General features: G+C 37.3%; 1 protein-coding gene across 3 annotated transcripts in view; it reads right to left on the bottom strand.

Moving 5' to 3' along the window:
• LOC115237569 overlaps positions 1-26,588 on the bottom strand; it is a 94,233-nt gene that overhangs the window by 21,773 nt on the left and 45,872 nt on the right. For 2 of the 3 annotated variants that reach the window (XM_029810701.1, XM_029810702.1), the window contains exons 4-10: positions 18,605-18,648; positions 15,809-15,896; positions 12,714-12,722; positions 9,276-9,350; positions 6,440-6,659; positions 4,357-4,477; positions 1,228-1,334 (exon numbers count right to left, since the gene is read on the bottom strand). In XM_029810701.1, the coding sequence (XP_029666561.1) occupies positions 1,228-1,334; positions 4,357-4,477; positions 6,440-6,659; positions 9,276-9,350; positions 12,714-12,722; positions 15,809-15,896; positions 18,605-18,648 (664 nt within the window). The remainder of the gene's footprint in view (positions 1-1,227; positions 1,335-4,356; positions 4,478-6,439; positions 6,660-9,275; positions 9,351-12,713; positions 12,723-15,808; positions 15,897-18,604; positions 18,649-26,588) is intronic. The other variant, XM_029810703.1, reaches the window with a different exon arrangement.

Genomic DNA, 26,588 nt, shown 5'->3' with positions numbered 1-26,588 from the left:
AGAGTGATCTTATAATTTTTATTAATAAAAAATGAATTGACTGTCCGAGTTGTATTTCGAGAATTTTGAGAGGGGTATTTCACCGCACGATGGTAATCGAGCTGTTGTTTCTGAGAGAACTGCTGGATGGACCGACTCGCGAGAGATTTCATTTGAAATACGAATTTCCGCACTCTCTACCTGAAGAAGAAAAGTTCCTGCAAATCGCTGAGAGCGCACGAACAAGGCGAGAACTGCTTGCAAACACGATTTCGTCGATTTTGTTGAGAAAGAGGATTGCAGCAATGGTAGCTGGAAAATTGGCACGAAATTGGAGCAAAGAGAAGTAATTTTGGAGAGAAAAAAATAAAAACACTGATAAGGAAGAGAAGGAGGCGAATACCAGGTAATATCCAATTAATAGTGTCGTAAACTAACAATCAGGGCGCGTAATACCATTACATCCAGTGGACAAATATAAGATTGCAAAACAAAAACGCAACACACACGCGCGCACACACACACACACATGTAAAAGAACAGCATAGCGTATACACGCACACACACACAATAGTTTTAATATCGTTCGAACGGGATAGTTGCGGGGGATGTAAGTCAAGGTGCTTCCAGAAAAGGATACACGAAAGTAGCTCGTCCATCGTGACTTTACGTAAGCTCGCGAGACAGTTAAGTTGTCGGGTGCGAAGTATATCCCAGCTTGTGTAAAGAAGTTAAAGGAAAAAATATAGAGTTAGAGATAAACAAGTTTATCCGAGCGATTTGCAGTTCGAACACAAGACAACTCTCTTCGTAACGTTCGCTTTGTCGCACGATGGTCAAACGACGTTTCAATAATAGAATTACATAATGGGACGGTCAGTCACTGCATAATGTTGGTACGTTCATGGCAATCAATAATAAAACACAACCACGCGCGGTAGCCATCAAGAGCCAAGTGTCATTATCGCCAGATCTGACGATGTAAGGTACGTATTGACGATAATAACAATAATAAAAAGAGAATATTAAAGTGTAGAATTGTGTGCGTACACGCATTACGTATATGTATACAGTATATATGTATGGGAATATACACACAAGGGTGAGACTCGTAGATCAAAGAATACGTAGGCATACGCAGCACAAATATGTATGTATCGGGGCGAGCACCGATGCTGATGCTCGCTCGTCGCACAGGGTGCACAAAGACCAACTTTAGGAGCCGCCGAGCACGACCTGCCCACAAACCTGTAATAGCGATCTTCGCCGACCATTTGCTGGTACCGTCCAAAACTGACTGCTCCACCGCCGTCATGTGACCCGCGTGCGCCTTTTCGTCGACCCCGAAGACTGACCTAAACTCCGACGAGACTTTCTTTCACATGAGCTGTGCCAGCGGCCACGATCTCGTCTTATCTGTCTCTCTCGCATTGTCAACTCATCGTTGTTCCGAGATAATCTTTTGAAATAGCTTTCCCGTCGCGAGATATCTTTGCTGCGAAACTAATTTCGTCACGAGACATCCTCAAAGGAAGATTATCTCGGTAACGAAATATTTTCTTGGCAATATTGCAATAAAAAAAGAAAAAAAGCCGACGAGACAAGCAAAATTTAAATCGATACGTATATTTACGTATTAGCCATTCTGTTGCAATTTCCTAAAAACCTCATGCTTGTTTTAGCGATTCGTAGCGAAACATGAACGATTATTTATACGACAGTTTAGGAATTCTCTCTGTAGGATCAATTGTTCAAGGTGTCATTTCTTGCTAAATTTTTTTCTGATATCGCGATCAGAGAGGCTAAACGGCGAGAATCGAGCGTATACGTCGCGCCGGCAATTAAGTCGATGGAAATTTTTGGAACGCCCTGGACAAGCGGTCGTCTCTAATTAAAGCGACTGGTCATCGATCAAGCCGCTAACGAGAACGTTGATTGCCCGATAGTACGATATCGGCGCTCGATGAGCACCGTTATATCCACGAGATTCGTATACGACGGGATTGTCGGCGATTAGTATGCGTCCATCAGAGAAGACGAGATCGGGCCTTGTAACGGTGACGATTCCGCGCTTTAGCTTTGCTTGCTCTTCGTTACATATTACTCCGTTTATTACCACCACCGTCGCCACTGCATCGCTATATTTGTCCCTGCGTGTCCCTTTTAATTATGGATTAATTCCAGTCTGTCGCCGGTGAACGGGCGGGCGGCCCTTAATTGACAACTAGTTACTGTCGCCTGAGATATTAAATTAATTATAATTTTCAATAATATATATAATTATTACGAGAGCGCAACATTTTGCGATGTAGTATTTCTTGCAAAAGCTCGAGTGCTTTTCCTAGAACGCGTGATAATGAACGTTGCAGCTGTTCTAATTTCGCGCGTGCTAATTACGGTAGAAGCGTTAAATTACGATAATACTCGGCATAAACGAAGAAGATATTAGTGCGCATTAATATCCGCGGATATTAATGTGCACTAATTAATTCATATGTTTACTGATAAAGCGTCAAAGTATCATCTTTGTTAAGTACATCAGAGAAAATTTTCAACGTGCTAATTAAAAATGATTTGCAAAAATTATCGATATGTGTATTCACCACTGGGTAATTAACTACTTCACAATTAATCTCGCCACAATTGCGTAAACACATTTTCCAATTATATATACCGAAAAAGAGGCGTATTTCCATAATGTGCCAATGTGCGACTAATTGAACAAGTATTGATCGATCAATTTATCGGCGCGATTCTTCGGTCTTTCATAATGCAGATCACACGAGCGATATTAATCAATATTATTCATTAATATTGTGTGGCTGCCGAATTGGTTTTTATGAAACTGCATTGCGTATGTTTTTCGCGTCGTCGATATTTATAATTGCCGCGAGATAACCTGATACGGATAATAAGATTAAAATGCAGCGCGAGAGGCTGAGATATCTCGAATAACTCGACGCTTAATTAATTATGGAACGAGCGACGGCAGATATGCGACAGATTGACATAAGGTACGCAAATGTGATTAGACGGTTATTATGGCGATACCGCGTGTCTAAGCCGCGTATGCGTTATCCACTTATCATTTATTATGCAAACCGCCTGTGAACGATGAATACATATGTGATCTGTTTGATAAAATATCGAACCGTAAACGAATCAAAATTACCTCTGTCATGTAAATATATTTATATCTAGTTAATTCGTCAAATGTTAAATAAATAAATAATGTGATTTTTGTTTCTCTCATGTGCCCCAAGTATGGATTCAAAATTTCAATTAAAAATGATCTGTCAAGTATACACATAAATGTCAATGTCGATTAATGAGCGGATAATATTAATTTGTGAGATTATTAGCTTATTTATTTAGCTTTATTATTATTTAGCTTCCCGACAGTTTATTTGATCGAACAGAGTAACATGTTTATTCAAGCGGATTTTGCTACATTTTGATACACCATTAAATCGATGATATTGTGGAGATTATTATAATTGAATAATGTGTCATTATTAATGATGACGTTCCTTAATTATTGTTCCTTTTGCGCACACATAGTGCTTGTTTCTCAACTTATATGTTATTCATATAAAAATTACCATATCTGAATATAATCTAATTTGTTTGTGCATATAGATTCCAGCGTCTTTTGCGATTAAACAGAAAGATTATTGATCATAGACGATAGGTTTTCAATAATGAAATGCATTATGTGCAAAGTCGTAAAACAAATACACTGTACCAACGAAGATAACAGAATGCATACTTCGAAGTTTAGAATATGGATCGTGCTTGCCGCATTTATCGTAAAGCATTGTCCACGTATGTTTACACACTGCTACTCAGAAGTTGCGTCATAGCTAATATTCGCACAAACAACCTTTATAGGGCATTTAACGATTTCCGATGTTTGAGATCGTGTATAATAGATTCGACTCGGTAGCGGCAGTTTATTCGCGGAATCGTTTACATTCTCATCTCACGCAAAGCGGGGATGAGCCTCGAATGGAATGGAACGGGAACTTCGAAAGAATTGTTTTAATAGCGGCGACTAATTAATTCTACCGCAATTGAAAATGGCTCTTGATTCACCATTAAAAGTGTACCGTTTTCACAGGCAACAGTGAACATTTTCCTTTGCAAGATAAATACATAATTTATTTCGAAACTGACAATGTGGACTTTTTAATTCGAAAACAGCGAGCAGTGGCGATCGGTGAATCGCGTCGCGATCGATCTACATCGATCGACGCTATTCATCCTTGAACTGCCATCGATCGACAGTACGGTTCTCGTTGCTGTGGATCGATTTCCGTGGCTGCGACAAAAGAAGAGACGAAAAAGAAGCGAGCGAAAATGTAAGCGGAAACTCACCGAATCAGTTCGAAGATCTCCGGTTTTTCTCGTTCTCGTTGTTTCATCCTCTCCTTCATCGCCGTAATTATGCTAATCGCCTTATCCTCAGCTCCGTGCTTCGAGCTTTTCTCAGCCGCTCCTAGAGAATGAATGGGATAGTGAAACATTAATATATTCGAGAGATTCGCATATATAGACAATTAGTTGACTGCACTATTAACAGTTCATTAATAAAATTATCGATTAATTATTTACATGCAAATATTGATTGCAAATTAATTGTCATTTACCAAGATCGGAGTGTGTATGTGTTATCGCCAATATCAGTTAAATGTTTATTTCTGATAAAAAGAAAAATGTATTTAACGTGCAAAAAAGATTTATTATGAGATTTAGTGTATACACCGGACATATTTTTCGAGATCGACTGATAAAAAGCTTATAAACAAGAGATTTGTATTGGGATTTTTCTCGAGGTTGCACACATCATAAAAACCGTGATTCGTATCATCAATATATGATTGTGTAATACTAATATTTTCGTGCTCCAGTATCGTGCCTGAATAAAGCACTAATAATGTGACATGGCGTGTATAACGATCGGGGTATCGCATTTCGTAAAATTATATATAAACTGGAAAACATGTATCACAAATCGTGATAAATGGCTACGCATTTTGCGCGTTGCGCAATAGTTACGTCAATTTCGATGACACGTAATCGTTGGACATCAGAGATATTAGATGCAAGAATGATAGCGAATAGTAACGAAATATTTTGCATGCAATCCGATATACGTGATGATTGATCGCGTTTCGAATTCTACGCGAGCGCGAATTTTCCGTACCCGATTTCAATTACGAACTGGAAATCTTGTTGCGGACCAAATAACGGTTATATAAGAAAGAAAGAGAAAACCTTGAAGAGAGTGAGCGATGTAATAACCTGGTACATCGAAGTTACAGCGCTGAATAAGGGGGATTTATGTAATCGCAAACGGAATTATAAGACAAGGGAAACTGTCGATGAATCGAAGGTAGAGATATTTTAAATTAATCGTGGACTGTCCGATCGAGAGGAAAGATTTTATCGGGTACATGATGGGAATCATTAGTTTCGAAACGCTACACAAATCGATAGCGAATGGTGTCGCGACGAAAGAAAACATATAGAAAAGATCCTGTCGGGTTCAAATTGAAAGTGTGATGGACGGGTCGACATTACGAGTGTCGTTGCCTCTCGATTTTTCCGGACAATGAAAATTGATTTATAAAATTCGCATCGCATTATCGATTCATTTATCAAATCAAAATGCGAAATGGTTTATTGCTATAGTATCCGTAAAAATTATTTTTCCGCAGGAAATAATTCAATCTATGAAATTCAATCGCGCGCTTTAACAATCGTCCGATTATTCCGTCGAATCGATTTTACGGCACGAGGATAATATCTGTTTATTGACAAGACGACGGAAATAGTAGTGTGACTGCAAGATGCAACGGATTGAAGTCGGAGTGTCTTACGGAGCAAATTAAGTATTAATTTGCATCGAAGTAGCGACGACGAAGGATTAAGAGGAAAATAGAATGGAATGTATGTCTGTTGAAATTTATTCATTCGCACTAATCTCTGTCTAACGAACCGCGAAGCCTTCCTCGACCTCACTTGGACTCTTGTTCCTTTGCCAAGAGGCAGCCGATTTTACTACTCTACACTCGTTAATGACTAGATCCGAAGCTCTTAATTATGGTTATATATTGTCCGGTAAGAAAAACCTTTGTGACCTTAGTACCTCGGAGTCTTCTAAATACATTTGTAACTTCTCTGTGGAGAAAGAAATCGCTTTACACATATACACACATGCAATTATTAATAATTAACTTTGTCAAAGAGATTTTGGTTAATTAATAATATTAATTTATTTAATATTCCTTCAAAATCTAGTCATCTCGTACGATAGTAGGCCTCGGTCGTGCAATTAACTGCGACACGAAATATATAATTAATTGAATATATCCTTATAATTATAATAATTTTATAGCTACGCGCGGAAATTGCGCTTGGAGGCTAAATTACAAGAATAAAGGCTGATATTACTTACTCTGCAAGCAGTCGGCGTTCAAAAGGTCCTTGCACTTTTCGTGACACTTGACACCGCACTCCATACATCGCACTCCCTGTCGAGCGATGCCCCAGAGAAGACCCTCGCACTCGTAGCAATAGGTCGGCGATGTGGCGGTCCAGGTGACGAAATTGTGAGGAGTGGTCGACGATATGGGATAGATCATCGCCTGCAGAGTTTTCTTGTACACGTGCATCTTCTGCGGGTTTATCATCGCGATTGCATCGCCGATAAGTCGAAAGTAAGCATTTGACAAAAAGAGAGAGGCAGGGAAGAGGATAAATCGGAAGGGAGACTGGGTAAGCGGTTTACGCAAACATTTGTTTTTTTCTACTTTGGTCACCTGTTCATAAAAGTTAACATGTTACGACCTTCGAGAGAGCGAAACGATTCGCCGGACATTTTATCGTGAATTGTTAATCCTTTGGAAGAATGAATGTCACCTCTGACACTTAAAAAATCTTGGTCTCCAATACTAATATAACGGTAAAATGCGTTTCATGTCATTTATCAAATTTTCCGATATTATTCCGCCGACATCTATTGTATTCTAAAAAGAAATTGAACGAGGAACTCCCGATACTCACAGAGCAATATATGATGAAGTGAGCATGTCACGACTGCTGACATACTATAACATTCTATTACCTTGTGTATGAAAAATTAATCGAACAACTGTATGATATATTGGATTATATCAGGAATTGTATCTCAGCAATGCTATTTCTAGTTGAAAAATGAAACCGCTTTATTCTGACCTTTTAAGAAAATTACTTTTTCAATTTATTGTTTATTTCGCATTACTTTTATCTTCAATGCGCATTAATTTGTATAAAGTAGTTAGATCTACCCTCTTTAATTTAAAATTTGCATTTCAAATTATAAGTAAAACACCAAAGGATTAGCATTCATTCTTGTCCAAGCGATTTCTCGCATATAAACTCTCTCATAAATTCAATTATTAATCGGGGATCTTCGTGCCTTTGGATCTTAGTTACATAATCATGTGCACGCAAACCGTATGCAGTACATAAGAGTTTCACAAAGGAACCCGGATAAGGGTTCAATGGAAACGAATTGGATACGCTAAGAGACTGTTTCGAGGTTCCTACTCGCTCGTGCCACTCGAAATCAAGAAGAATGACTCTCATCATTCGGCTTTCGATTTTCGAGAGCATTTCTTTTGAGAGCGATTTTCTCCTTTTCTTCCGGACTTTCTCGTTTTTCCATGCTTGGGATAGGGAGATTATCTAGGAGATCTTCACAAGCTCAAGAAGGCAAACTTCTCTCGATCCTAAAGGGATCACCGACATTTTATGTTGGACATCTAGAATTTTCACGCGCCGTCTTTTTTCTTTTTGCGATCTTTTGCAAAAATTTTTTTCTTTTTCATAAAGTCACGTACGCGCCGAGAAATTTTCTAACAAGCACATTTTCTAGATGTCGTTAAATTATCTAGCAAAAAAAAAGAGAGAGAGAGAGAGCAAGGATGTAAAAGCATCGATCCGCTAAGAAGCACTACTCTACGAACGTGTGAAACGTGTGGGATGTTCCTTCGGTGCATGAATCTTTCAAAATCCATATACTATCTATGTAAGAATCAACATATGCGGTTGAGTTATCCTTCAAAAATTATTCTTCAACGCGTTATTTTTCAAAGTCTCGGGAACGTCATATAAATACGTACTCTTGATCCAAATTAGTAAATCTTGTCTTAATTTCTACACGTCTAATATTAACAAAACTTGCGTTTATGTAATGATATAATTGAATTTCAAACCGCGTCAATCTATAATGATTTCCTCAAGGTGCTTAAATAAATTACGCATTCGAGACCAGCTTGGATACCGAATATCTTGCATGCGGCAAAAGAATCTGCAAAAGGACCCTAGATATTCGATATACGAGGAACATCCAACGTCACAGAAATCGGAAACTCCTAACACTAGCCTAGCTATTTCTCTCTGATACGGTATCCTGCGCCGTGATATTTTGTAGACTCCTACAGATGTCCTATATATATGTATATCCACACGCGTGTGTGCGTTTCAACCGCTATTTTCTCACCTAATGCATACGTATGCGTGTACTTCCTTGTACATACGTGACGCGTATGTATATATCATGGTCCTAACCGCTAATGTATTTTACACTAGTTTGCTACGTGTTGCTCGAAAATAACGTAGCGTGAGAAGGAGGTAAATAGAAATAAGGAAAGAAAGAGCAGAAACATCACTAAATCACACTTACGTGAAAGAAAATAGCGTGGAAATGAGGATAAAATGCAGCACGTTTCGTATGAAAAGAAAGAAAGAGTCCAATGGTTAAGTTAAGCTCCTTCGGCGCCGGTCTCTCTCGTCGCTATTGAAACTTAAAATTAAATGATGTGCGACCTAACTCCTTGCTTGATACCTGTCTCCATATTTCTTCCAATATTACCTTCCGCCATAAATCTCCTTCTCGCAACTAGAAACTACACGTACATCTTTTTACTTTCGCTTTCGAAGCTTTTCCCTTACGCTTCTCGAATGCGTTACAAAAGTAATTAAAGAGCTTCGTTTCGTGACTGATGTCGCGCTAACTAATGCGATACATTGCGTACTCGCGATATGAGAAATAGCTATCTTGAAAAATACCGCTAGAAAAGAGCTTACGATAAGCTGCCCCGATTTCTTAAATAATATTTATATATCAACGGCGCAGCGCGGTGGTAGCTAATTTTCCTCTTACAAAACAAATACGTTTCTCTTGATTTATTAAATAGTGACGTAAAGTGACGATGATGAAGTACAGTGACTAAAGGGCAAATCCTTACCAGCTCCTCGTCGTTCAGCGTTGCTCGCGGCACGGCGGACGTAAGACCAGCGTTCCTCTTCGTCGCCGCCATAGTCTGGGAAAAGATAAAGATTAATGTGCATCTGATAAAAGAATAAAATCTTCCAGTCTCTCTATCGCATAGTCAGTTTTCAAGTCCTGAGACTGAGAAACTGAAAGGAAAAGAGAGAAAGAAAGAGAAAGAGAGAGAAAGAGAAAAAGAGATTGAAAGAAAGCGTAGAATAGATAAAACAAATCGAGAGATGTGAAGAAACGCAAGTAAACGAAAAAAAAAAACGCAGAAGAATTCTTCGAAAAGTGTTATTTACAGATATTTTTCAACATCGAGATTAAAACGTGGCTATTTGCGAGATCAAAACGAGAGTGAGTGACACGATGAAAGAACGTTACGTGATAAGAATTATTCAAAAATAATAATTTTAATCGATATTGAGAAATTTCAATACACATTTTCAAAGAAACAATTTCACATCGAGATAAAATTGCATCCGCCGTAATAACACGTCGTGAAGAGTTGTGAGATAAAAACAAATTCAAAGCCTAAGAGAAATCCTATACGTAACGTAAGTCTTGTGACGTAAAAGAAGCGGTGACATTACATGCCAAATGAAATATCGATGAAGTTCAACTTTTATTTACAAGTTTTATGAAGTAAGTATTAGTGTGTGAGTGGCTTTATGTATATTATATATATATACATCGAACCCCCTTGTGAGAAAAAAAGAGACCCATACTAAGAGATTGTATTGCAAATATTAAAGGAGACGTCTCTGGATGTTCTATATTTAGTCTAGAGCGCCTTATGTAGCCGGCTGACATTTATGTAACTGGACAAGAGCGCGCATGTGAAATGTATTACAAATTTAATGCTAGCTACTGACCGCACGTTTGAGCATACTTTACGACGAATATCAGAGAGCATGTGTGGAATGTTTGCTCCTGCATAAATATTTACAAGCTTAACATATTATCCATGCGATTATCTTTGTAAAGTCAAGATGAAATTAACACGGCGGTCAACAAACAAGATTGCAAATATCTGAACCGGTGATAAGATTCAACTCGAAATTCTAGATTATACGCTACAGTATTTCGAGACCTAAAACGGAAATTGTACGAGAGGCTAATCAAAGATTAATCCTGTTTAATTAATATAGTCGGGCACAGTCTTAATGCGACGTAGATTTGCATGTTCAATTCGGAAATGCATATATGTATACATGTACTGTATGTAATACTGTACAAGATTGAAATTAGAACTAAGAGACCGATAGTAAGAAAAGTCAGTGAAAGGCAAGAATTAGAAAGCGGATAGAGCGGAAACGCTAGAAGATTTGTAAATCAGTTGACAGAATAACGGTGAGAGATAAGGAGAGATTAGAGAGAGAAATGATACAGAGAGAGAGAGAGAGAGAGAGAGAGAGAGAGAAAGAGAGAGAGCTCGTAGAGGAATCTCTACGGAGAGGGAATCTAATCTAATTAGCTTATGGTGTCTAATAGGTGCGGTGAGCAATAGGATATGTGGTTAGCATAGATTTCAATTAAGATATTATGCACAGGACCCCGCGAACCGTGCATGCGCCATTGTTTCGTCCCGATAATCAGGCATTAATTCCGTGCACGCTAATCTTGCTTTTATTCGCCATAACTGACATATGTTGTTGCGCCATTGTTTTTCTATTCGAGTAAGAAATGTGCTGCATGATTGCATGGGGGTGCCGTAGAGTAATTTAATTGTATCTCTTTCGAGAGACTCGCGCGCGATATCATTTTTTTTTTTTTTTTTAAACGACATTGTTGCGCTTATCTCTTTCGCTTTGTTTTTCGCATTTATTTTTGTCGCGAAAAGCAAGCGAACAAATAAGAGAAACGGACAAAGTATTGCTAAATCGAAATAAGTTTCTGTTTAAAAAAGAAACAAATTGCTTCCAACAATATCATTATCATAATGTTTACTTATGTGACTATACGGTATTTTCATAACTATTCGTAACACATGCACCTACGACATTATATCAAGACATTCATTTAATATTGATAATTAAGCAATGAATAATTTCGCACGCAGATGAAAGGGACTATAATAAAATAGAACAACATTATCTCACAAGACTAACTGCTTTTATCAAAAAGATTAGGAACTACTGGATGGCAGTACATTAAATTTAAATGCACGCGAGAGAGAGAGAGAGAGAGAGAGAGAGAGAGAGAGAGAGAAAGAGAGGGGGGTGGAAGGGAGAGGGAGAAAAAGAAGACGAAGAAGAAAACCAAGAAGAGAGATTCGAAAGCTTTTTTAAATTGAAAATAGATCGCTAATTCTGTTTAAAAAAGAAACAAATTGCTTCCAACAATATCATTATCATAATGTTTACTTATGTGACTATACGGTATTTTCATAACTATTCGTAACACATGCACCTACGACATTATATCAAGACATTCATTTAATATTGATAATTAAGCAATGAATAATTTCGCACGCAGATGAAAGGGACTATAATAAAATAGAACAACATTATCTCACAAGACTAACTGCTTTTATCAAAAAGATTAGGAACTACTGGATGGCAGTACATTAAATATAAAGGCGCGCGAGAGAGAGAGAGAGAGAGAGAGAGAGAGAGAGAGAGAGAGAGAGAGAGAAAGAGAGGGGGTGGAAGGGAGAGGGAGAAGAAGAAGAAGAAGAAGAAAACCAAGAAGAGAGATTCGAAAGCTTTTTTAAATTGAAAATAGATCGCTAATCCGCTAATTTGTCTTTGCTTAACTTTTACTAATGTTTTTCTTATAGAAGGTGTGATTATACATTCACATGCAAAACACAAAATTACAAATAAGCCAGATATAGATAAAAAAGCACGACGACACTGCGTCTCGTTGAAGTGCAAACATCTCCCGTTTCTAATTATACAGATCAAAACACCAACCACGTCCAATTTAACGAGTCGCTGGAGACTTGACATGCTTTCTCGCAATCGATATTTCATTCGCGAACGATAAAAATGCACGTTTCGCGAATGGTAAAATTACTTTGACCTCTGTTTACTAACGAATGCATATGTAACGGAATCGTATCAAATTAGAGATGTAATCAAGATAAGATATCGTCGACTATACCGTCGACTATAACCGCGACTTTCAACGACTCGCAACGAGGGAAGCATGCATATAATGAATCACCAGCAGAAGAAGGGTGTACGTCCAAAGTATTGAATATAAAAAAGTTAGTAAAGAGAGAGAAAGAGAGAGCAAGTAACCAAGAGAAAAATATGAATTATAAAACGAATGGAAAAAATGTGAATTAAGAAAAAACATAATGATATATATGAGCTATATAGTGAGAAAGACGAATAAAAAATTCACATGCAAACGTTCGAACAAACTTCTAATTGATTTGGCTAACGAGGCATTTAATTAGTACCTTCAAGACCTGGAGGTAGAGTTTTTGAGATTTTTTGAGAGGTTTTTTTTCAGTGAGTGGTTTTGGTTTTTTCAGGTGTTCAGGTGGATACAACAACGGGCGCCACAGAGAACAAACAAAGAAAATAGCATTATATGCCGGTTAGTACGTGTACCACTTGCAATTTCTTTTTTCTTCTTTAATTATGATATGAATATAGATATTTTAAAAGTTAGGCATAAGAGAGGCACAAAAACAATGTTCGACGAACGTATTTAGGACTGATTCATCATGGAGAGAGAGAGAGAGAGAAAGAGAGAGAGAGAGAGACATAATTAAGTAATAAAAAAATATAAAAAATAAGTTTACATTCTTTTCTAAAAACAATATTACATTAAAATCTCATGCACAGTGATAATATGCATTTTAAGAGTTTATGTCTCTCTCTCCATGGTGAATTTAAACGGCCAAAATTACTGGGCGATAATCGCGTTTTACGCGTGGTCGATCAATTTCGTTCGTTCGACATTGATACCGGTGCTGCGTGGTTCACCGCTGCTTCATCGAAATTTTTCCGATAAATGACGCAAAAGTTTCGCGATTATAACCCCAGTAATCTTTTCGCGCTTTTTGCGTACTGCCTGGACAATTTTATTCACGACATAATATCACATAAAAATATATTTTACGTCGCGAGATTTTAGGATCTGAGATGATATGTGAGAGATACACAACAATTATATATAAACTGTTAACATTACACGGGGAGACAAACATACAGGAGACAGACATCGGATTCCAGGATCTAAAAAGATTAAAGATTTTATTCGGGATGCCGAACACAATGCTACTTTTGTAGGAAAGAAAAGGAATGGTAAATCTTTTAACATAAAATTTTCATATAATTTGTAGAATCACGGTTAATACAATCACGTTTCTTACGTAACCCCGATTTTCAAAATAAAATTTAAACTAAATGGGTCAATCGAAAAATTTAATTTTCTATTATTCAACTTTTGATCTGCTGAGATTACATTAGTCTGCCAATAATGTATCTCACTCTCTTAGTTTTAAATTAAATCACATTTTCCGCGACATACTTATCTCCACTGAGCGCTTTTCTCCGGAGCGCGATCAATAAACTACTTAAGAATTTCATTTAAAGCATCACGCACTAGTTGCACACGCAAGCTCTTAGCTTGCAATGGCATCCGTGTGTGTGGGTGTGTGTATATGTGAGTGACGTAGGCAAGACATTTTTGTTATCGTTCCGAACACGCGCGTCATTGTACATATAATAATTGAGCCGAGAGAAAAATATGTAAGGATATATCCACATTTCGTAAACTCGGTCTCTCTTTCAACATTTCATATATTATTTTTTTTTTGTAAGTCGAACTCAATTTCTTTTCAACCGCTTTTTATTGAATCGTTCGCCGAAATAAGCAAACGCGGAAGGCGATTTACTTAAAAGGATTTGCGACCATTTGCCTCTTTTCTGCAGATGCTCTATATCCTATATGACAAGCGGAACAGATCATCGCATCGCGGTATATGGGCGACTGATCAGAATTTCAAATCTCGAGTTTTCTAGTATTTTCGATCGATCCATCGAAGATAAAAGCACCGTTCGAAAACCGATCGCATCAGTAAATTGTGAATTCAACTTTTGCGGCGGGGGATGTTCTCATCAATTGCAAGCATATACAATATTTGCGAAATATCGTTGAAACAATGAAATTTCGAATACAATATTCGCGTTTAACAAATTTTGATGGATATATTTTATTCATTCATTTATTTGTTAATAGATATTTAGGAGAGAGAAAGAGAGAAAAATATTAATAAATAAATATCGCCTCAATGGATTATGAAATATCATTTTTTTTATTTTTTTATAGGAATTTCAGGAAAAGAGGAAATTACACGAGAGGAGATATTTTGTTAGATTCGATCGTTGGCGCTTTGCGATGGTTTTTGATAAAATTAGCAATTCGATTCGTCGCAGAAAAGGACGATAACACTGAAACGTAAAACACGTAATTAGGTTACGACGAGGTACACGTTCGCAATGGACTGCATCGGAGAATCTTTTACTTTATCTTGAAATACGGTAAAAAGAATATTTCTCGTTACTTCAATGTTATATATTTACTTTGGCTTTACGGCAAATCTCCTCAGATGCGTCGTACACAGAGTTAGGTCTCGCGACGAAAGTATTATAGGTCGCCGTCGTCGTCTCGCAAGATAAAATTATAAAAACAGCTATAATTGTTTTGCAATTGAGGGAGCACGATAGTTATTACGTTTCTATCGAATTAGAAATTAATCACACACAAGATTGAGATAAAAATTTAGTCATAATCTCTTTCACCGAATTACATGTATGCATGAAAGAAACGGAGACAGAACGTAAAGTATAATTCTTTGCAGTCTTTTCTTGAATAAACGCGATAAAAATTATATACATATATATAAAATATATAAATATACATATATAATATTCACAGTTATATTATGGAAATCATTTACAGAAATTTCCACATGTCGACTGTTTCACAGGCAACATTAGTGATTGTAATTTATATACTGCCGTTCAGCGTGTTCTCACGTATCTCGTGTAGGCGCCACCGCCAAAAATGCACACGCTGCACATATCACGGTAATTAATTCTGGCTCTGTTTTACTCTGCAAACGCGGAATACAGAATCGCAAAGCGCACGGAGCGACGCGTTAAAATTTTAAAAGAGATCCACGCGCAGCTGGGAGATGACCTCGAGCTAGTTGAGCGAATTAAATAAATTCAACCGGTCGCATAATCGCAGAGATCGAGAGAGGTCAGAGCAGTACTGCGTTACTAGGTGCAAGAAAGATCATGTTTTAAATAATATCTTGACAATCACGGGCAAGAGAACGACGACGACGACGACGACGACGACGATAACGATGATGACAACAACGAAAACGTCGGGTTGATAATTATTTCCGACGAATATATTGTACGGACGATCCAGGCAATGTACATATATGTATGTGTGTACACGGTGTACTTATACATATGTATATATACGCGGAGACAATGACGGAATGGTGTTAATGGGCAATCGGCTACCTACCAGCTCGGAAACCAATGGTATCGACTTCCGGCGCGGTCGAATGTCCGGCATGCTGTCGATGGTGCTGTAGAAATTGTCTCTCGGATGTCTGGAACAAAAAAGATTTCGAAAATTACGTCAGGGCATCGGACCCGAGATTACGTTCATCTTTCCTGCTCCAACAGTTTGCGTTAAAATTTTGTATTCTCATATTTTTTATCGTTGCATTCATATTTACTATCATATTGTTTAATATTTATAACGAAATATTACTTAATATTCGTTGGAAATTACGAATATAATCTTAGGCTTTAAAACAATATAAATTTTTTGAATAACTTTAGAAATGGAGTGAAAACTAGAATGTTCGGATTGTGTAATATTGGAAAAAATGAATACCAATAAAGCGTTTGCAAATTGAGCCTGAGATTAATTCCGCGTAGATTGAGCATAGACTAAACTTTCAATTCAAATTGCAGGTTTAAGTTAGTCATATTTCTAGGGGAGATTTTCTCGCACGATTCAAAGCGTTTGAAAATCCGATGGAAATGCTTGTTAGAAAGTTTTCAGAAAATCCAAGTTTTCGCAAGTCTAAATTTCTGCTTTGTCAATCGATTATAAATGTAAAATTATATTTAAAATTTTTTATCGAAGCTTTTTAATTTCTCATAAATTGCATTCGCGTGCAAGAAACGTGAAATATCTTAAAACTAGAATAAACTGTAAAATTGTTGGCCAATTTGAGAATAAATTTTATAATAATTGATCCTCATTGAGTAAAGATTCATAAAGAATAATGTATCAAATATCTTTATTCGATTTAGTAAATGAATATTGCTACGTCATAAAAATGGTGATTCGAAAGAAAGATGCAGTAAAGCATGGCAAGCATTTTTGATCTCCCGAGATCTAAGAGCTGCCACTCAAAGTCTTTTTCAAATGTCGAGGCCGCAAAATATCATATATCGTTGTTCATGCAATTCGAAATAAAAATTTATCAATTTGTGTAAGTAAAATAAATAATGGAAGAAATATTATCCCGTTTCTCATTTGACATTTAAGAAGAATGATTGAGATATTATTTCTCTGAAGAATCGATACAGATGTATTTCTCCACTTATCGCGCACAAAAAAAAATTTGTTTTTAATAATTAACAGACCAAATAAAAAAAAGTGCGCTACTTAAAATATTATATATATGTATGTCTCTCTATGGCTTTAAAAAAAGTGATGCTCTTAAAATTCACATAAGATTTGTATTCACATTTTAATAAAATTATAACATTAGTTTCTATAAAAAAATATGTAAAGTTTTATCAGAAAAATGAAGGTATTAATTAGAAAATTAATATCGCAATGTACTTACCCGTTCGCTCGTCCACCGGATTCGCCGCCTGGTCCGCTGCCGTTCTAACAAACAAAAAAACAAGTTTATTAAAAACAAGCTTAGTAACAGTTCGAGAAACGAAATGGAGAGCGCGCGAACGCAACGTGGCGCGCAGGATTCTGCTTTATTTTCTCACAATTATACAGTCTTGGATCAAAGACGCGCGGCCACGAAACAACGCGAGGAAGACGACGAGCGAGAACAATGATGTGACACGAACGCAACCCGATCTTGCGGAAATCCCTGTTCTCTTCGTACCGCGAAGCGATATTCTAATAATCTCCCGGCTGACTCGATATTACAAAACCGCGAGATTAATTTCTCACTCTAATTTTCGTGGCCGTTCGTTGGAAATTACGAATATAATCTTAGGCTTTAAAACAATATAAATTTTTTGAATAACTTTAGAAATGGAGTGAAAACTAGAATGTTCGGATTGTGTAATATTGGAAAAAATGAATACCAATAAAGCGTTTGCAAATTGAGCCTGAGATTAATTCCGCGTAGATTGAGCATAGACTAAACTTTCAATTCAAATTGCAGGTTTAAGTTAGTCATATTTCTAGGGGAGATTTTCTCGCACGATTCAAAGCGTTTGAAAATCCGATGGAAATGCTTGTTAGAAAGTTTTCAGAAAATCCAAGTTTTCGCAAGTCTAAATTTCTGCTTTGTCAATCGATTATAAATGTAAAATTATATTTAAAATTTTTTATCGAAGCTTTTTAATTTCTCATAAATTGCATTCGCGTGCAAGAAACGTGAAATATCTTAAAACTAGAATAAACTGTAAAATTGTTGGCCAATTTGAGAATAAATTTTATAATAATTGATCCTCATTGAGTAAAGATTCATAAAGAATAATGTATCAAATATCTTTATTCGATTTAGTAAATGAATATTGCTACGTCATAAAAATGGTGATTCGAAAGAAAGATGCAGTAAAGCATGGCAAGCATTTTTGATCTCCCGAGATCTAAGAGCTGCCACTCAAAGTCTTTTTCAAATGTCGAGGCCGCAAAATATCATATATCGTTGTTCATGCAATTCGAAATAAAAATTTATCAATTTGTGTAAGTAAAATAAATAATGGAAGAAATATTATCCCGTTTCTCATTTGACATTTAAGAAGAATGATTGAGATATTATTTCTCTGAAGAATCGATACAGATGTATTTCTCCACTTATCGCGCACAAAAAAAAATTTGTTTTTAATAATTAACAGACCAAATAAAAAAAAGTGCGCTACTTAAAATATTATATATATGTATGTCTCTCTATGGCTTTAAAAAAAGTGATGCTCTTAAAATTCACATAAGATTTGTATTCACATTTTAATAAAATTATAACATTAGTTTCTATAAAAAAATATGTAAAGTTTTATCAGAAAAATGAAGGTATTAATTAGAAAATTAATATCGCAATGTACTTACCCGTTCGCTCGTCCACCGGATTCGCCGCCTGGTCCGCTGCCGTTCTAACAAACAAAAAAACAAGTTTATTAAAAACAAGCTTAGTAACAGTTCGAGAAACGAAATGGAGAGCGCGCGAACGCAACGTGGCGCGCAGGATTCTGCTTTATTTTCTCACAATTATACAGTCTTGGATCAAAGACGCGCGGCCACGAAACAACGCGAGGAAGACGACGAGCGAGAACAATGATGTGACACGAACGCAACCCGATCTTGCGGAAATCCCTGTTCTCTTCGTACCGCGAAGCGATATTCTAATAATCTCCCGGCTGACTCGATATTACAAAACCGCGAGATTAATTTCTCACTCTAATTTTCGTGGCCGCGCGCGCGCGCATACGCACGCACAATGCTCTGCTTTGAGATGTTCTATATCGCCTAAGAGAAAGATTACGAATGGAACGGGATGAGAAGGGCGTAGAGGAAATCGCCGAGTTATGCGGGGGGATTTCGGTAAATATGGAGAAAGCGCTATTTTTCGCGCGCGGTGTTTCCAAAAAATATGTTTTTTTTTTTAAATTACATAGTTTTCTGTCTTGTTCATCCTTTCTTTTTTCTCAGCCGCTTGGCGTTAGATTAAAACCTGATTCGATTTACATCTCTCCCATCGCGCTTACAGTTGCATTATCCTCCTCGCCCATCTATTGTTCCTCGCAACGCAGGTCTCGCGAACAACAAGCTCCATCGATTGCATCGTCATACGATGGTAAACCTATTTTCTTTCTCTCTCCCAATCCAACATATAAACCACCACTTTCCATTTAATCCCTTTCTCATTCGCCGGACAGGTCGAACCCATTCTCGTCTCGCTTGTCGTCATTAATCAACCTTCGACCTGCCGGGCGACCTCGAAGAAGCACAGGCATTTTGTCGTCTGTCAGCCGGCTGGATTCATGGTTCGTTCGAGTTCATAGTGAACTCGCGATAAATTTTGCCGGACCTGGTCCTCGTGTCTCCGAGGATCACTCTTCCATAGCGTTCCTTTTCGTATCAGTATCCCTAGTGTTTCTTCTTTCGGTATTGCACGTAGTCCTCGTCCCGATAACAATTTTTCTCAATAAAAGTTCTTGCTCTGTGTGTCGGTATTAAAAATCTGGACACGAAAAACTCGAGGACTAATCGAGACCTTTAGATAGAGAGAAAGGGATATATATCTGCGCCAGTTGGTATGTTGGATGTTGTTCACGCTTCCATCGCTTTCGAGAATATCTCTCCTCTTTCTCTCTTTTTCCCTCTTGTCGTTTTGCTCTCCTGCGCTTCTCGTGCTAATCCACGTTCGCTGCGGTCGCGCGATGAAATGGAAGTTTTGGAGATAGAGAGTGTGTAACAGCCCGTATAAATATAATATCACGCACAATACGTCGTAAATTCTGTCACGATAGAGATATAATATAAACTTATCGATAGCATAACAAGTGTAATAAGTATTTAGAGTTAGAGCCGCAGGTATTTTCATCCCTTAACGCTGTCTTTCTTTCTCTCTCTCTCTCTCTCTTTCTCTCTCTCTTTCATTTCTTCCGCATTCTTTCACTCAATTTCTCATTCTCATTCTCTCGAATTACAATTTTTCGTTCTCACTTTCGCGCTTCTCGCTCTCTGACTCTTTCTCTCCAACTCTGTCGCTCGTTCTCATTCTCTCTTTCTTCTAAACAGTCTCGCGGAAAGGGTTTTGTTTTTCCTCTGTTCTCTTAAAAAGCTTAGACAACACTGGAGTATGACAATTTTCGTTTCGTTTTCACATTTAATCACGAAGTGATGGCCTTCGAGTGCGTCTTGTTGGAGGCATAAATAAAGCATAAGGCTTAATTCTCATTTTCGTAATACGCTCATATATGAATTCGTAATTGCATCGAATCAGAATGCTTTAATTGACAATAAGGATTATCTTCGGTCGAAATGAAACGACGCAGAAATTCTGCATCGCCAGCTAAAACATTATACAATGATACACTATAAAAACGAACAAATGTAATTGTGAAATTATAAAACTTCAAATAAAAGGAATCGCGCAATTAATTTCCATCGTTTCGTAAAGTAAAAAATGATTTCATTACCGGCACGAAAATCCATGTTCCGCATTTGCGGCGTAGAGTGACGTTTTCTGCCGGCAGGACGATACGCAGATTAATTATTCATAATATATATATATATATATATATATATATATTATGTGAATTTCACTGTGCAATGGCTAATTAGAGTTCGGTTAACTCGTAAATTTTACCGCATAGCGAAATTAGATGCGACATTTCCGATGTTGTGCGACGTAATTTTTCCTGCAGTAATTCATGCGACATGGAATTAATTTCAACATACATGACGATCGCGATAAATAGAATATAGAAGGATAAACATATAATATAGGGCAGCACGGAGATGCGCTCGAAGGCAAGGAAGTTTACGTACAACTCAATGGTATATGTATCTACACAAAATAGTTAATATATTCATCGCGAATATAATTCTGACAAGCGTCCGCTTAATAATCAAAACCTAATCGCATTGAATGTATATCCATATGTGTGTCTGCGTTATTCATTACTCTCTAACAAATTTTTTTCATTATCTATTAGGCCTTAACAACGTATGTTCCTTTAATTCGCTTACACACTAGTCGTCAATTGACGGCGCTATTTTCGCTATTTTAATTGAGAAGCCTTAAGAAATCTTCGCTGTACTACATCGATCGATGGAAGGCGGATGCGTTCGCGTCCACCTCCCGTCCCGTTAATGATATGACACTTAATGAAACGATATCGATGATATGCAGGTGCAATTTTAAGATATCCGCTCGTCGAGACTTTGTGACTCGCGGGGTTGAAAGAAGAAATTCTTCTCAACTAAGAGTTGGATCGCGCTATTTTCATGAGCATTTTTTTATTCCTTGGCATTTCAAAGTCGATTAGGGTCGCGGAATAATTTATGCAAAACTTCACCGTCGTCTCGACGAGAGGACACTCATGATAAAGCTCTCGGTACTATGTAGTCAGGTTTACCTGCGGCCAATAATGAACGTGTGTTGTGCACAATATTTAGGAGTGAAATTTTTATCTCCACTTTATGCAAAATGGAGTATTCCAGCGAATACGCCGATTAGCCGGAAATTGTTAAATATTTGTTGGTTCGTATAATGTTGCGGTAATCTAATCCTCGTTTTGTTTTCTCACCCCATCGATTCTAATTACTTACGAGTTTATTTATACGGCGTATTCCAAAGAAAATGTCCATATTTAGTACGTATGATATGTAAATGCGTGACCTGCATCGATATACTTATGAAACTCATTCTGCCGCGATATACGTATCAAACGCGATGATTTATTAGCAATGATAAGACATCGTGGAATTTCGGCAATCTTTCTGTATATATATATAACAATTTAGAATTTATTTAATTCAACAAAAATAAAATCACGTAGAAACACGATTAAAATTTTCCCTAACCCTTACATAAATTAATTCCAAGTAGCGATTATGGCGTGCGCGTATTCGCATTACATTGCGTGTGGCGCGTATTATAATGAACTTGCGATAGTATTCTTGTGATAACTGACGTAACTTATTCACAAATTCAAGGACTCCATGATGGATTATAAATGAACAAAAATACTTATGGGTATAAAACTACGTTTTTATACGGCTCTCAAGAAAAGAATATTGCGATTGCGGATCGGTTATACAGACGTGGTGCGTAAAAAAGATCACGACGAAAGAATCGCCGGAATAGATTTCCCACGGGTCTATATTTAGAAATAGAGTTGATCCGAATGTCACAAAAGTGTGCGAATGTCCGTGATTAATGGAAATGAAAATGGAGCAAATACACGAAAGAGCTAATATGACCTTAGGAAGAAGCGGCTCAGGAAACGTCCGCACGTATGCATGCGATATGTTCATGCATGTTTTGCATAAAAGCCAATTCTGCATTGCGTCTCGGTATTATATGAGATCGTCGTTGAGTACGCAAGTAGGTGCACCTAACAGAATTTTACGAAGGTTGTCGAAATTCCAAAACTCATTACGATATGTATGAGTACAGCCGTGATTTATGATTATGTATACGTCATTATGACTATGATATAAATTATGGTAATACATTATAATGCCGTTCGAGAGAAGGGCAGGAGGGTAGTGTAAATAAATTATAAACAGATAAATTATTTGGAAGCGGACAAAATGAAGCTAAGACTAATATACCTGGGGAACGTCTGTATGAATCTCAAAGAATAAATAAATCAATAAATTAATTGAATCATCGATTTGTTGACGAGTACGTGAGTATATTACCGTATTTCAACATTAATCCAAAACTGGGTACGGCCACAGGTAACCAGAGGCATTCGCCCGTCTGTGTTTGTATACGTGTATGACTTTGTGGTAAGTAACATGGACACCGTGTACATGTAGGTATGCGATTTCAGCGAATGATATGTCGGAATGTGTATGTTGACGATAGTAGCATGGTGTGCGCTATAATTGTGCTAGCAGGCAAGTTGTAGACCCACACACTGCGTGGCAACCTAATCCCACGTTCGCCTTAATCATCCCACAGCTCACCGCGATTTATCTTGAACTTCCGTTTCCGTACGTGAAAATGTATAGTAATACTCTCTCGATACATTCTCCCGTCGTAAATTATCATTATACACAATAATACGTATCCGTTTGCATCCTAACGTAAGCACCTTTATTGTTGCATCGATAGTCTTAATTACGGGATATGTATTTGCTACCCTATCTCGTGCCTGTATAATATATAGGGCGCCATATCTGAACACATAAGATATACAAATATTTCACGTAGAGAACAAACTAGAAAGATCGTTTTATATGTATACAAATCTCGAAATTCTTCCACGTTTAACAATTCGTTTGCGTCTATTATACCGACATAATATCGTTGTACCGCAGATCGAAAGACACCGATCCTGCGTTTGTACGAAAAATTTCTTATGCTTCGCGTCAGGCGTTTAATATTCTGTGTAATTTTAACGTGTTTACGTACGTTATCACCAAGGACTCGAGATAATCGTTCACGGATGGCTGCTTACGATGAATCGCAAGTGGCGAATAAATTGGGAATACGATTAGTCGTCAGACGTGATTCTAGTCCTTCTCCCTAAGCCAGGCGACGTTGAGGGAGATAAGTATTGGAATAATCTATGTGGCTCGATTAATTTGAGAGAACAACTTGAACCCCAGCCAAAGTCACAATCGTCTATATCTTTCGAATAAAATGAGTCGTTTAATTATTCATCAAATAACAGTAAATTCTTATTGACACTTTTAATTAATTACACTCTTCTGTTTCTGTCATCTCGAATCCAATATTTCCATAATTGGGATATATATGATACGCATATATCATGGAGAACCCGTTTCGTGCAGTTACAATCCTTTCGACATGTACGTTAAATAATGCGGCTCTTACGCGGTATATCAGGACTTGAGTTTCTCATTCGGCGTGACTAATGGATTAACTAAGTTGAATGCCCCGCACGCGACTTCCAGTAACTTCAGTTATGGAGATGCTGAATGCGCTAAAGTTACGCGCGATCTTATTACAGTCTCGCAACAACGGGGGAAGATATTTAATAAATCGCGGCGAGATTGAAACACGTCAACAGGATATTTGCTAATGTCGTTCAATTGCGCAATTTATATCTGTTTAGTATTCCCGTATTTTCATCTGTAGGACGTACAAAAGAACACTTTGCCTGCTGCTTTTATTCGTATATATATGTGTACGCGGCACATCATTCTTCACGCTATTTGCGAAATATATTCCGCCAAATTACCATCTTTACGGGCCGCGTATTTATTTTCTTGAAGACCAACCCAGATGCGACCTCCCCGACATATGTCACGCCATTTTTTACTTTATCCCGACACTACGTATTTATCATTGTAACTTTTTCCTCCTACATAAAGGAGACTGTTTAGAACGCTCCACTACCCCCGAACAGTTTTTTCTGCTCGTTATTAGAGTGCCTTTCTGTCAAACGGAATAATGGATCTTAATTGCATCTTGACGAACTTCCTTACATTTCACGAATAGCTGCGAGCATAAACTTTTGTAACATTAAATATAAAATAAAAATCTATTGGAGTATAATTAAATTATTCTCTAACTTCACAGTTCAAGAACTTTCAGATAACGATATGTGTCATATTCTTATTTGACAGTTTTTAAAAGGATTATTTTAAAATTGAACGTGTCGCGTGCGTAAGCGAAACATTAAAAGAGGAGAGATCTATGTAATCGATCATTCTATTACTTCAGGCAGTCCTCCTATAGCGAATCGTGCTAGGTCGCGTTGTCGATATATCGAAAACTGGCAAGTTTGCGCCTGGCTGGATTGCCAGACAAATCAATTAAAATTAATCCATGCTGTCAACTGCACAGCAAAAAAAAAAAAAACAGAAAAATGTGAGGAATGCTGATGGAAAAACGATTGCATCAAAAATCATAGTAAAATAAACACAAGAATTGAATAAAATTTTGTATCGTGAATTCTGTTGCAAAAAATAATATTCAAAAATGAGTTGTCTCTCTCTTCATCAAGTATTGATATAAGATTCTGTTAAATGTTATTCACGTCTGACGACTAATTCTTCCACTATCTCAAATTTTTATGAAAGAATATTCATATATATAAATTATATAAATTATTTCTTTAACTTCGCGTCTCTGTGATAGCTTATTAAACATTAAAAAGAAACAAATAGAAATTTTTAAAGATGTGAGCGTGTGAGATGCTATGAGCTACGTTCATTTTCCATCACGAATCTTTATCCCCTTTGTCCCAATTATCACACAAATGTTTATATATTACGTTTTTCATTTTTCCTCCGGAAAAACACACGACTAAACATTTCGTTATAGTATTAATTGACACAAATCTACCGCATAGGTTAAAGTGATATATGTAGATATATACTTTCATGTATATATATACGTGAATTAGGCGTATGTGTGTATGAAACGTGTCGATGGCAAAGAATATCGTTACAATGATACATTCTATGTATGTGAGACTATGTGTGTGAGAGAGCCAAGAAAAAATCGGCCTGGCGTATCACCGTTCGAGCAATAACTCGACGAAAAGACGATTACGAGAGCACGTGTGTATCAGACACTTATAGTAATACCATGACAGTATACATATACAGTTATTAATGACAATTATACTATAGGCATTTAGTACGTACTTAACTCGACGCGGACGCGGTAGTACTCGCTCCTTTCGCATTACGCTCATATAAAAGTGAGAAACGGTAGAGAATTGGTCTGGTCGTATATTGGCCTCGTATCGCCGTCGATCCTTCGGAGAGCTCATAATTCGACTGACGGAAACTCAACAAAATTCAATCGATCAGTCCTCATCAACTACACTGGCGAGATAAACACCGGTGGCGATTGATTTATTTGCGAGCACGAATTCGCGAGCCGACTGTGTCACGTCAGTCGAATCGTTCGATTATCTCGAAGGCGATTCACAGAATGTCGAGGAGCCAGCCGCTCGTCCCGGAAGACTCGCTTCGCTCGGTGTAACTCGTCCAATTAAAAATCCCTTATATCGATCGAATCATCCAATTAAAAAGTGTTTCACTCTCGCTTCTTGAATGCTTCTTCTTTTTCTTTCTCGTTCTCGTCTCTTTTTAACAAAGTTTTATATGCATTCTCTCGAGTCGAACCGTTGCAATTTGTGGAAGCTCAAATTAGACATTAATGAAATGTAATGAGAATTCTATTGAAATGTTGGTCAGCGCGGAATACGTAGCGGGGCAATCGTGGATTTTAACGAGTGACTTGCGCGACAAGTGCGCGGAAAAACAAATTGCAAAACTGTACAACGACGCGAAGAATCATTGACTATCCGTCGCGTACAAATCATTGAATTTAATAATTATAGCTTGAGACAAATTTACGGGAAAGAGCGGT

Source organism: Formica exsecta, unplaced genomic scaffold (assembly GCF_003651465.1).
Source record: "Formica exsecta isolate Colony F162 unplaced genomic scaffold, ASM365146v1 scaffold3, whole genome shotgun sequence".
NCBI lineage: Eukaryota > Metazoa > Arthropoda > Insecta > Hymenoptera > Formicidae > Formica > Formica exsecta.
This window is presented reverse-complemented; position numbering and strand designations above follow the sequence as displayed.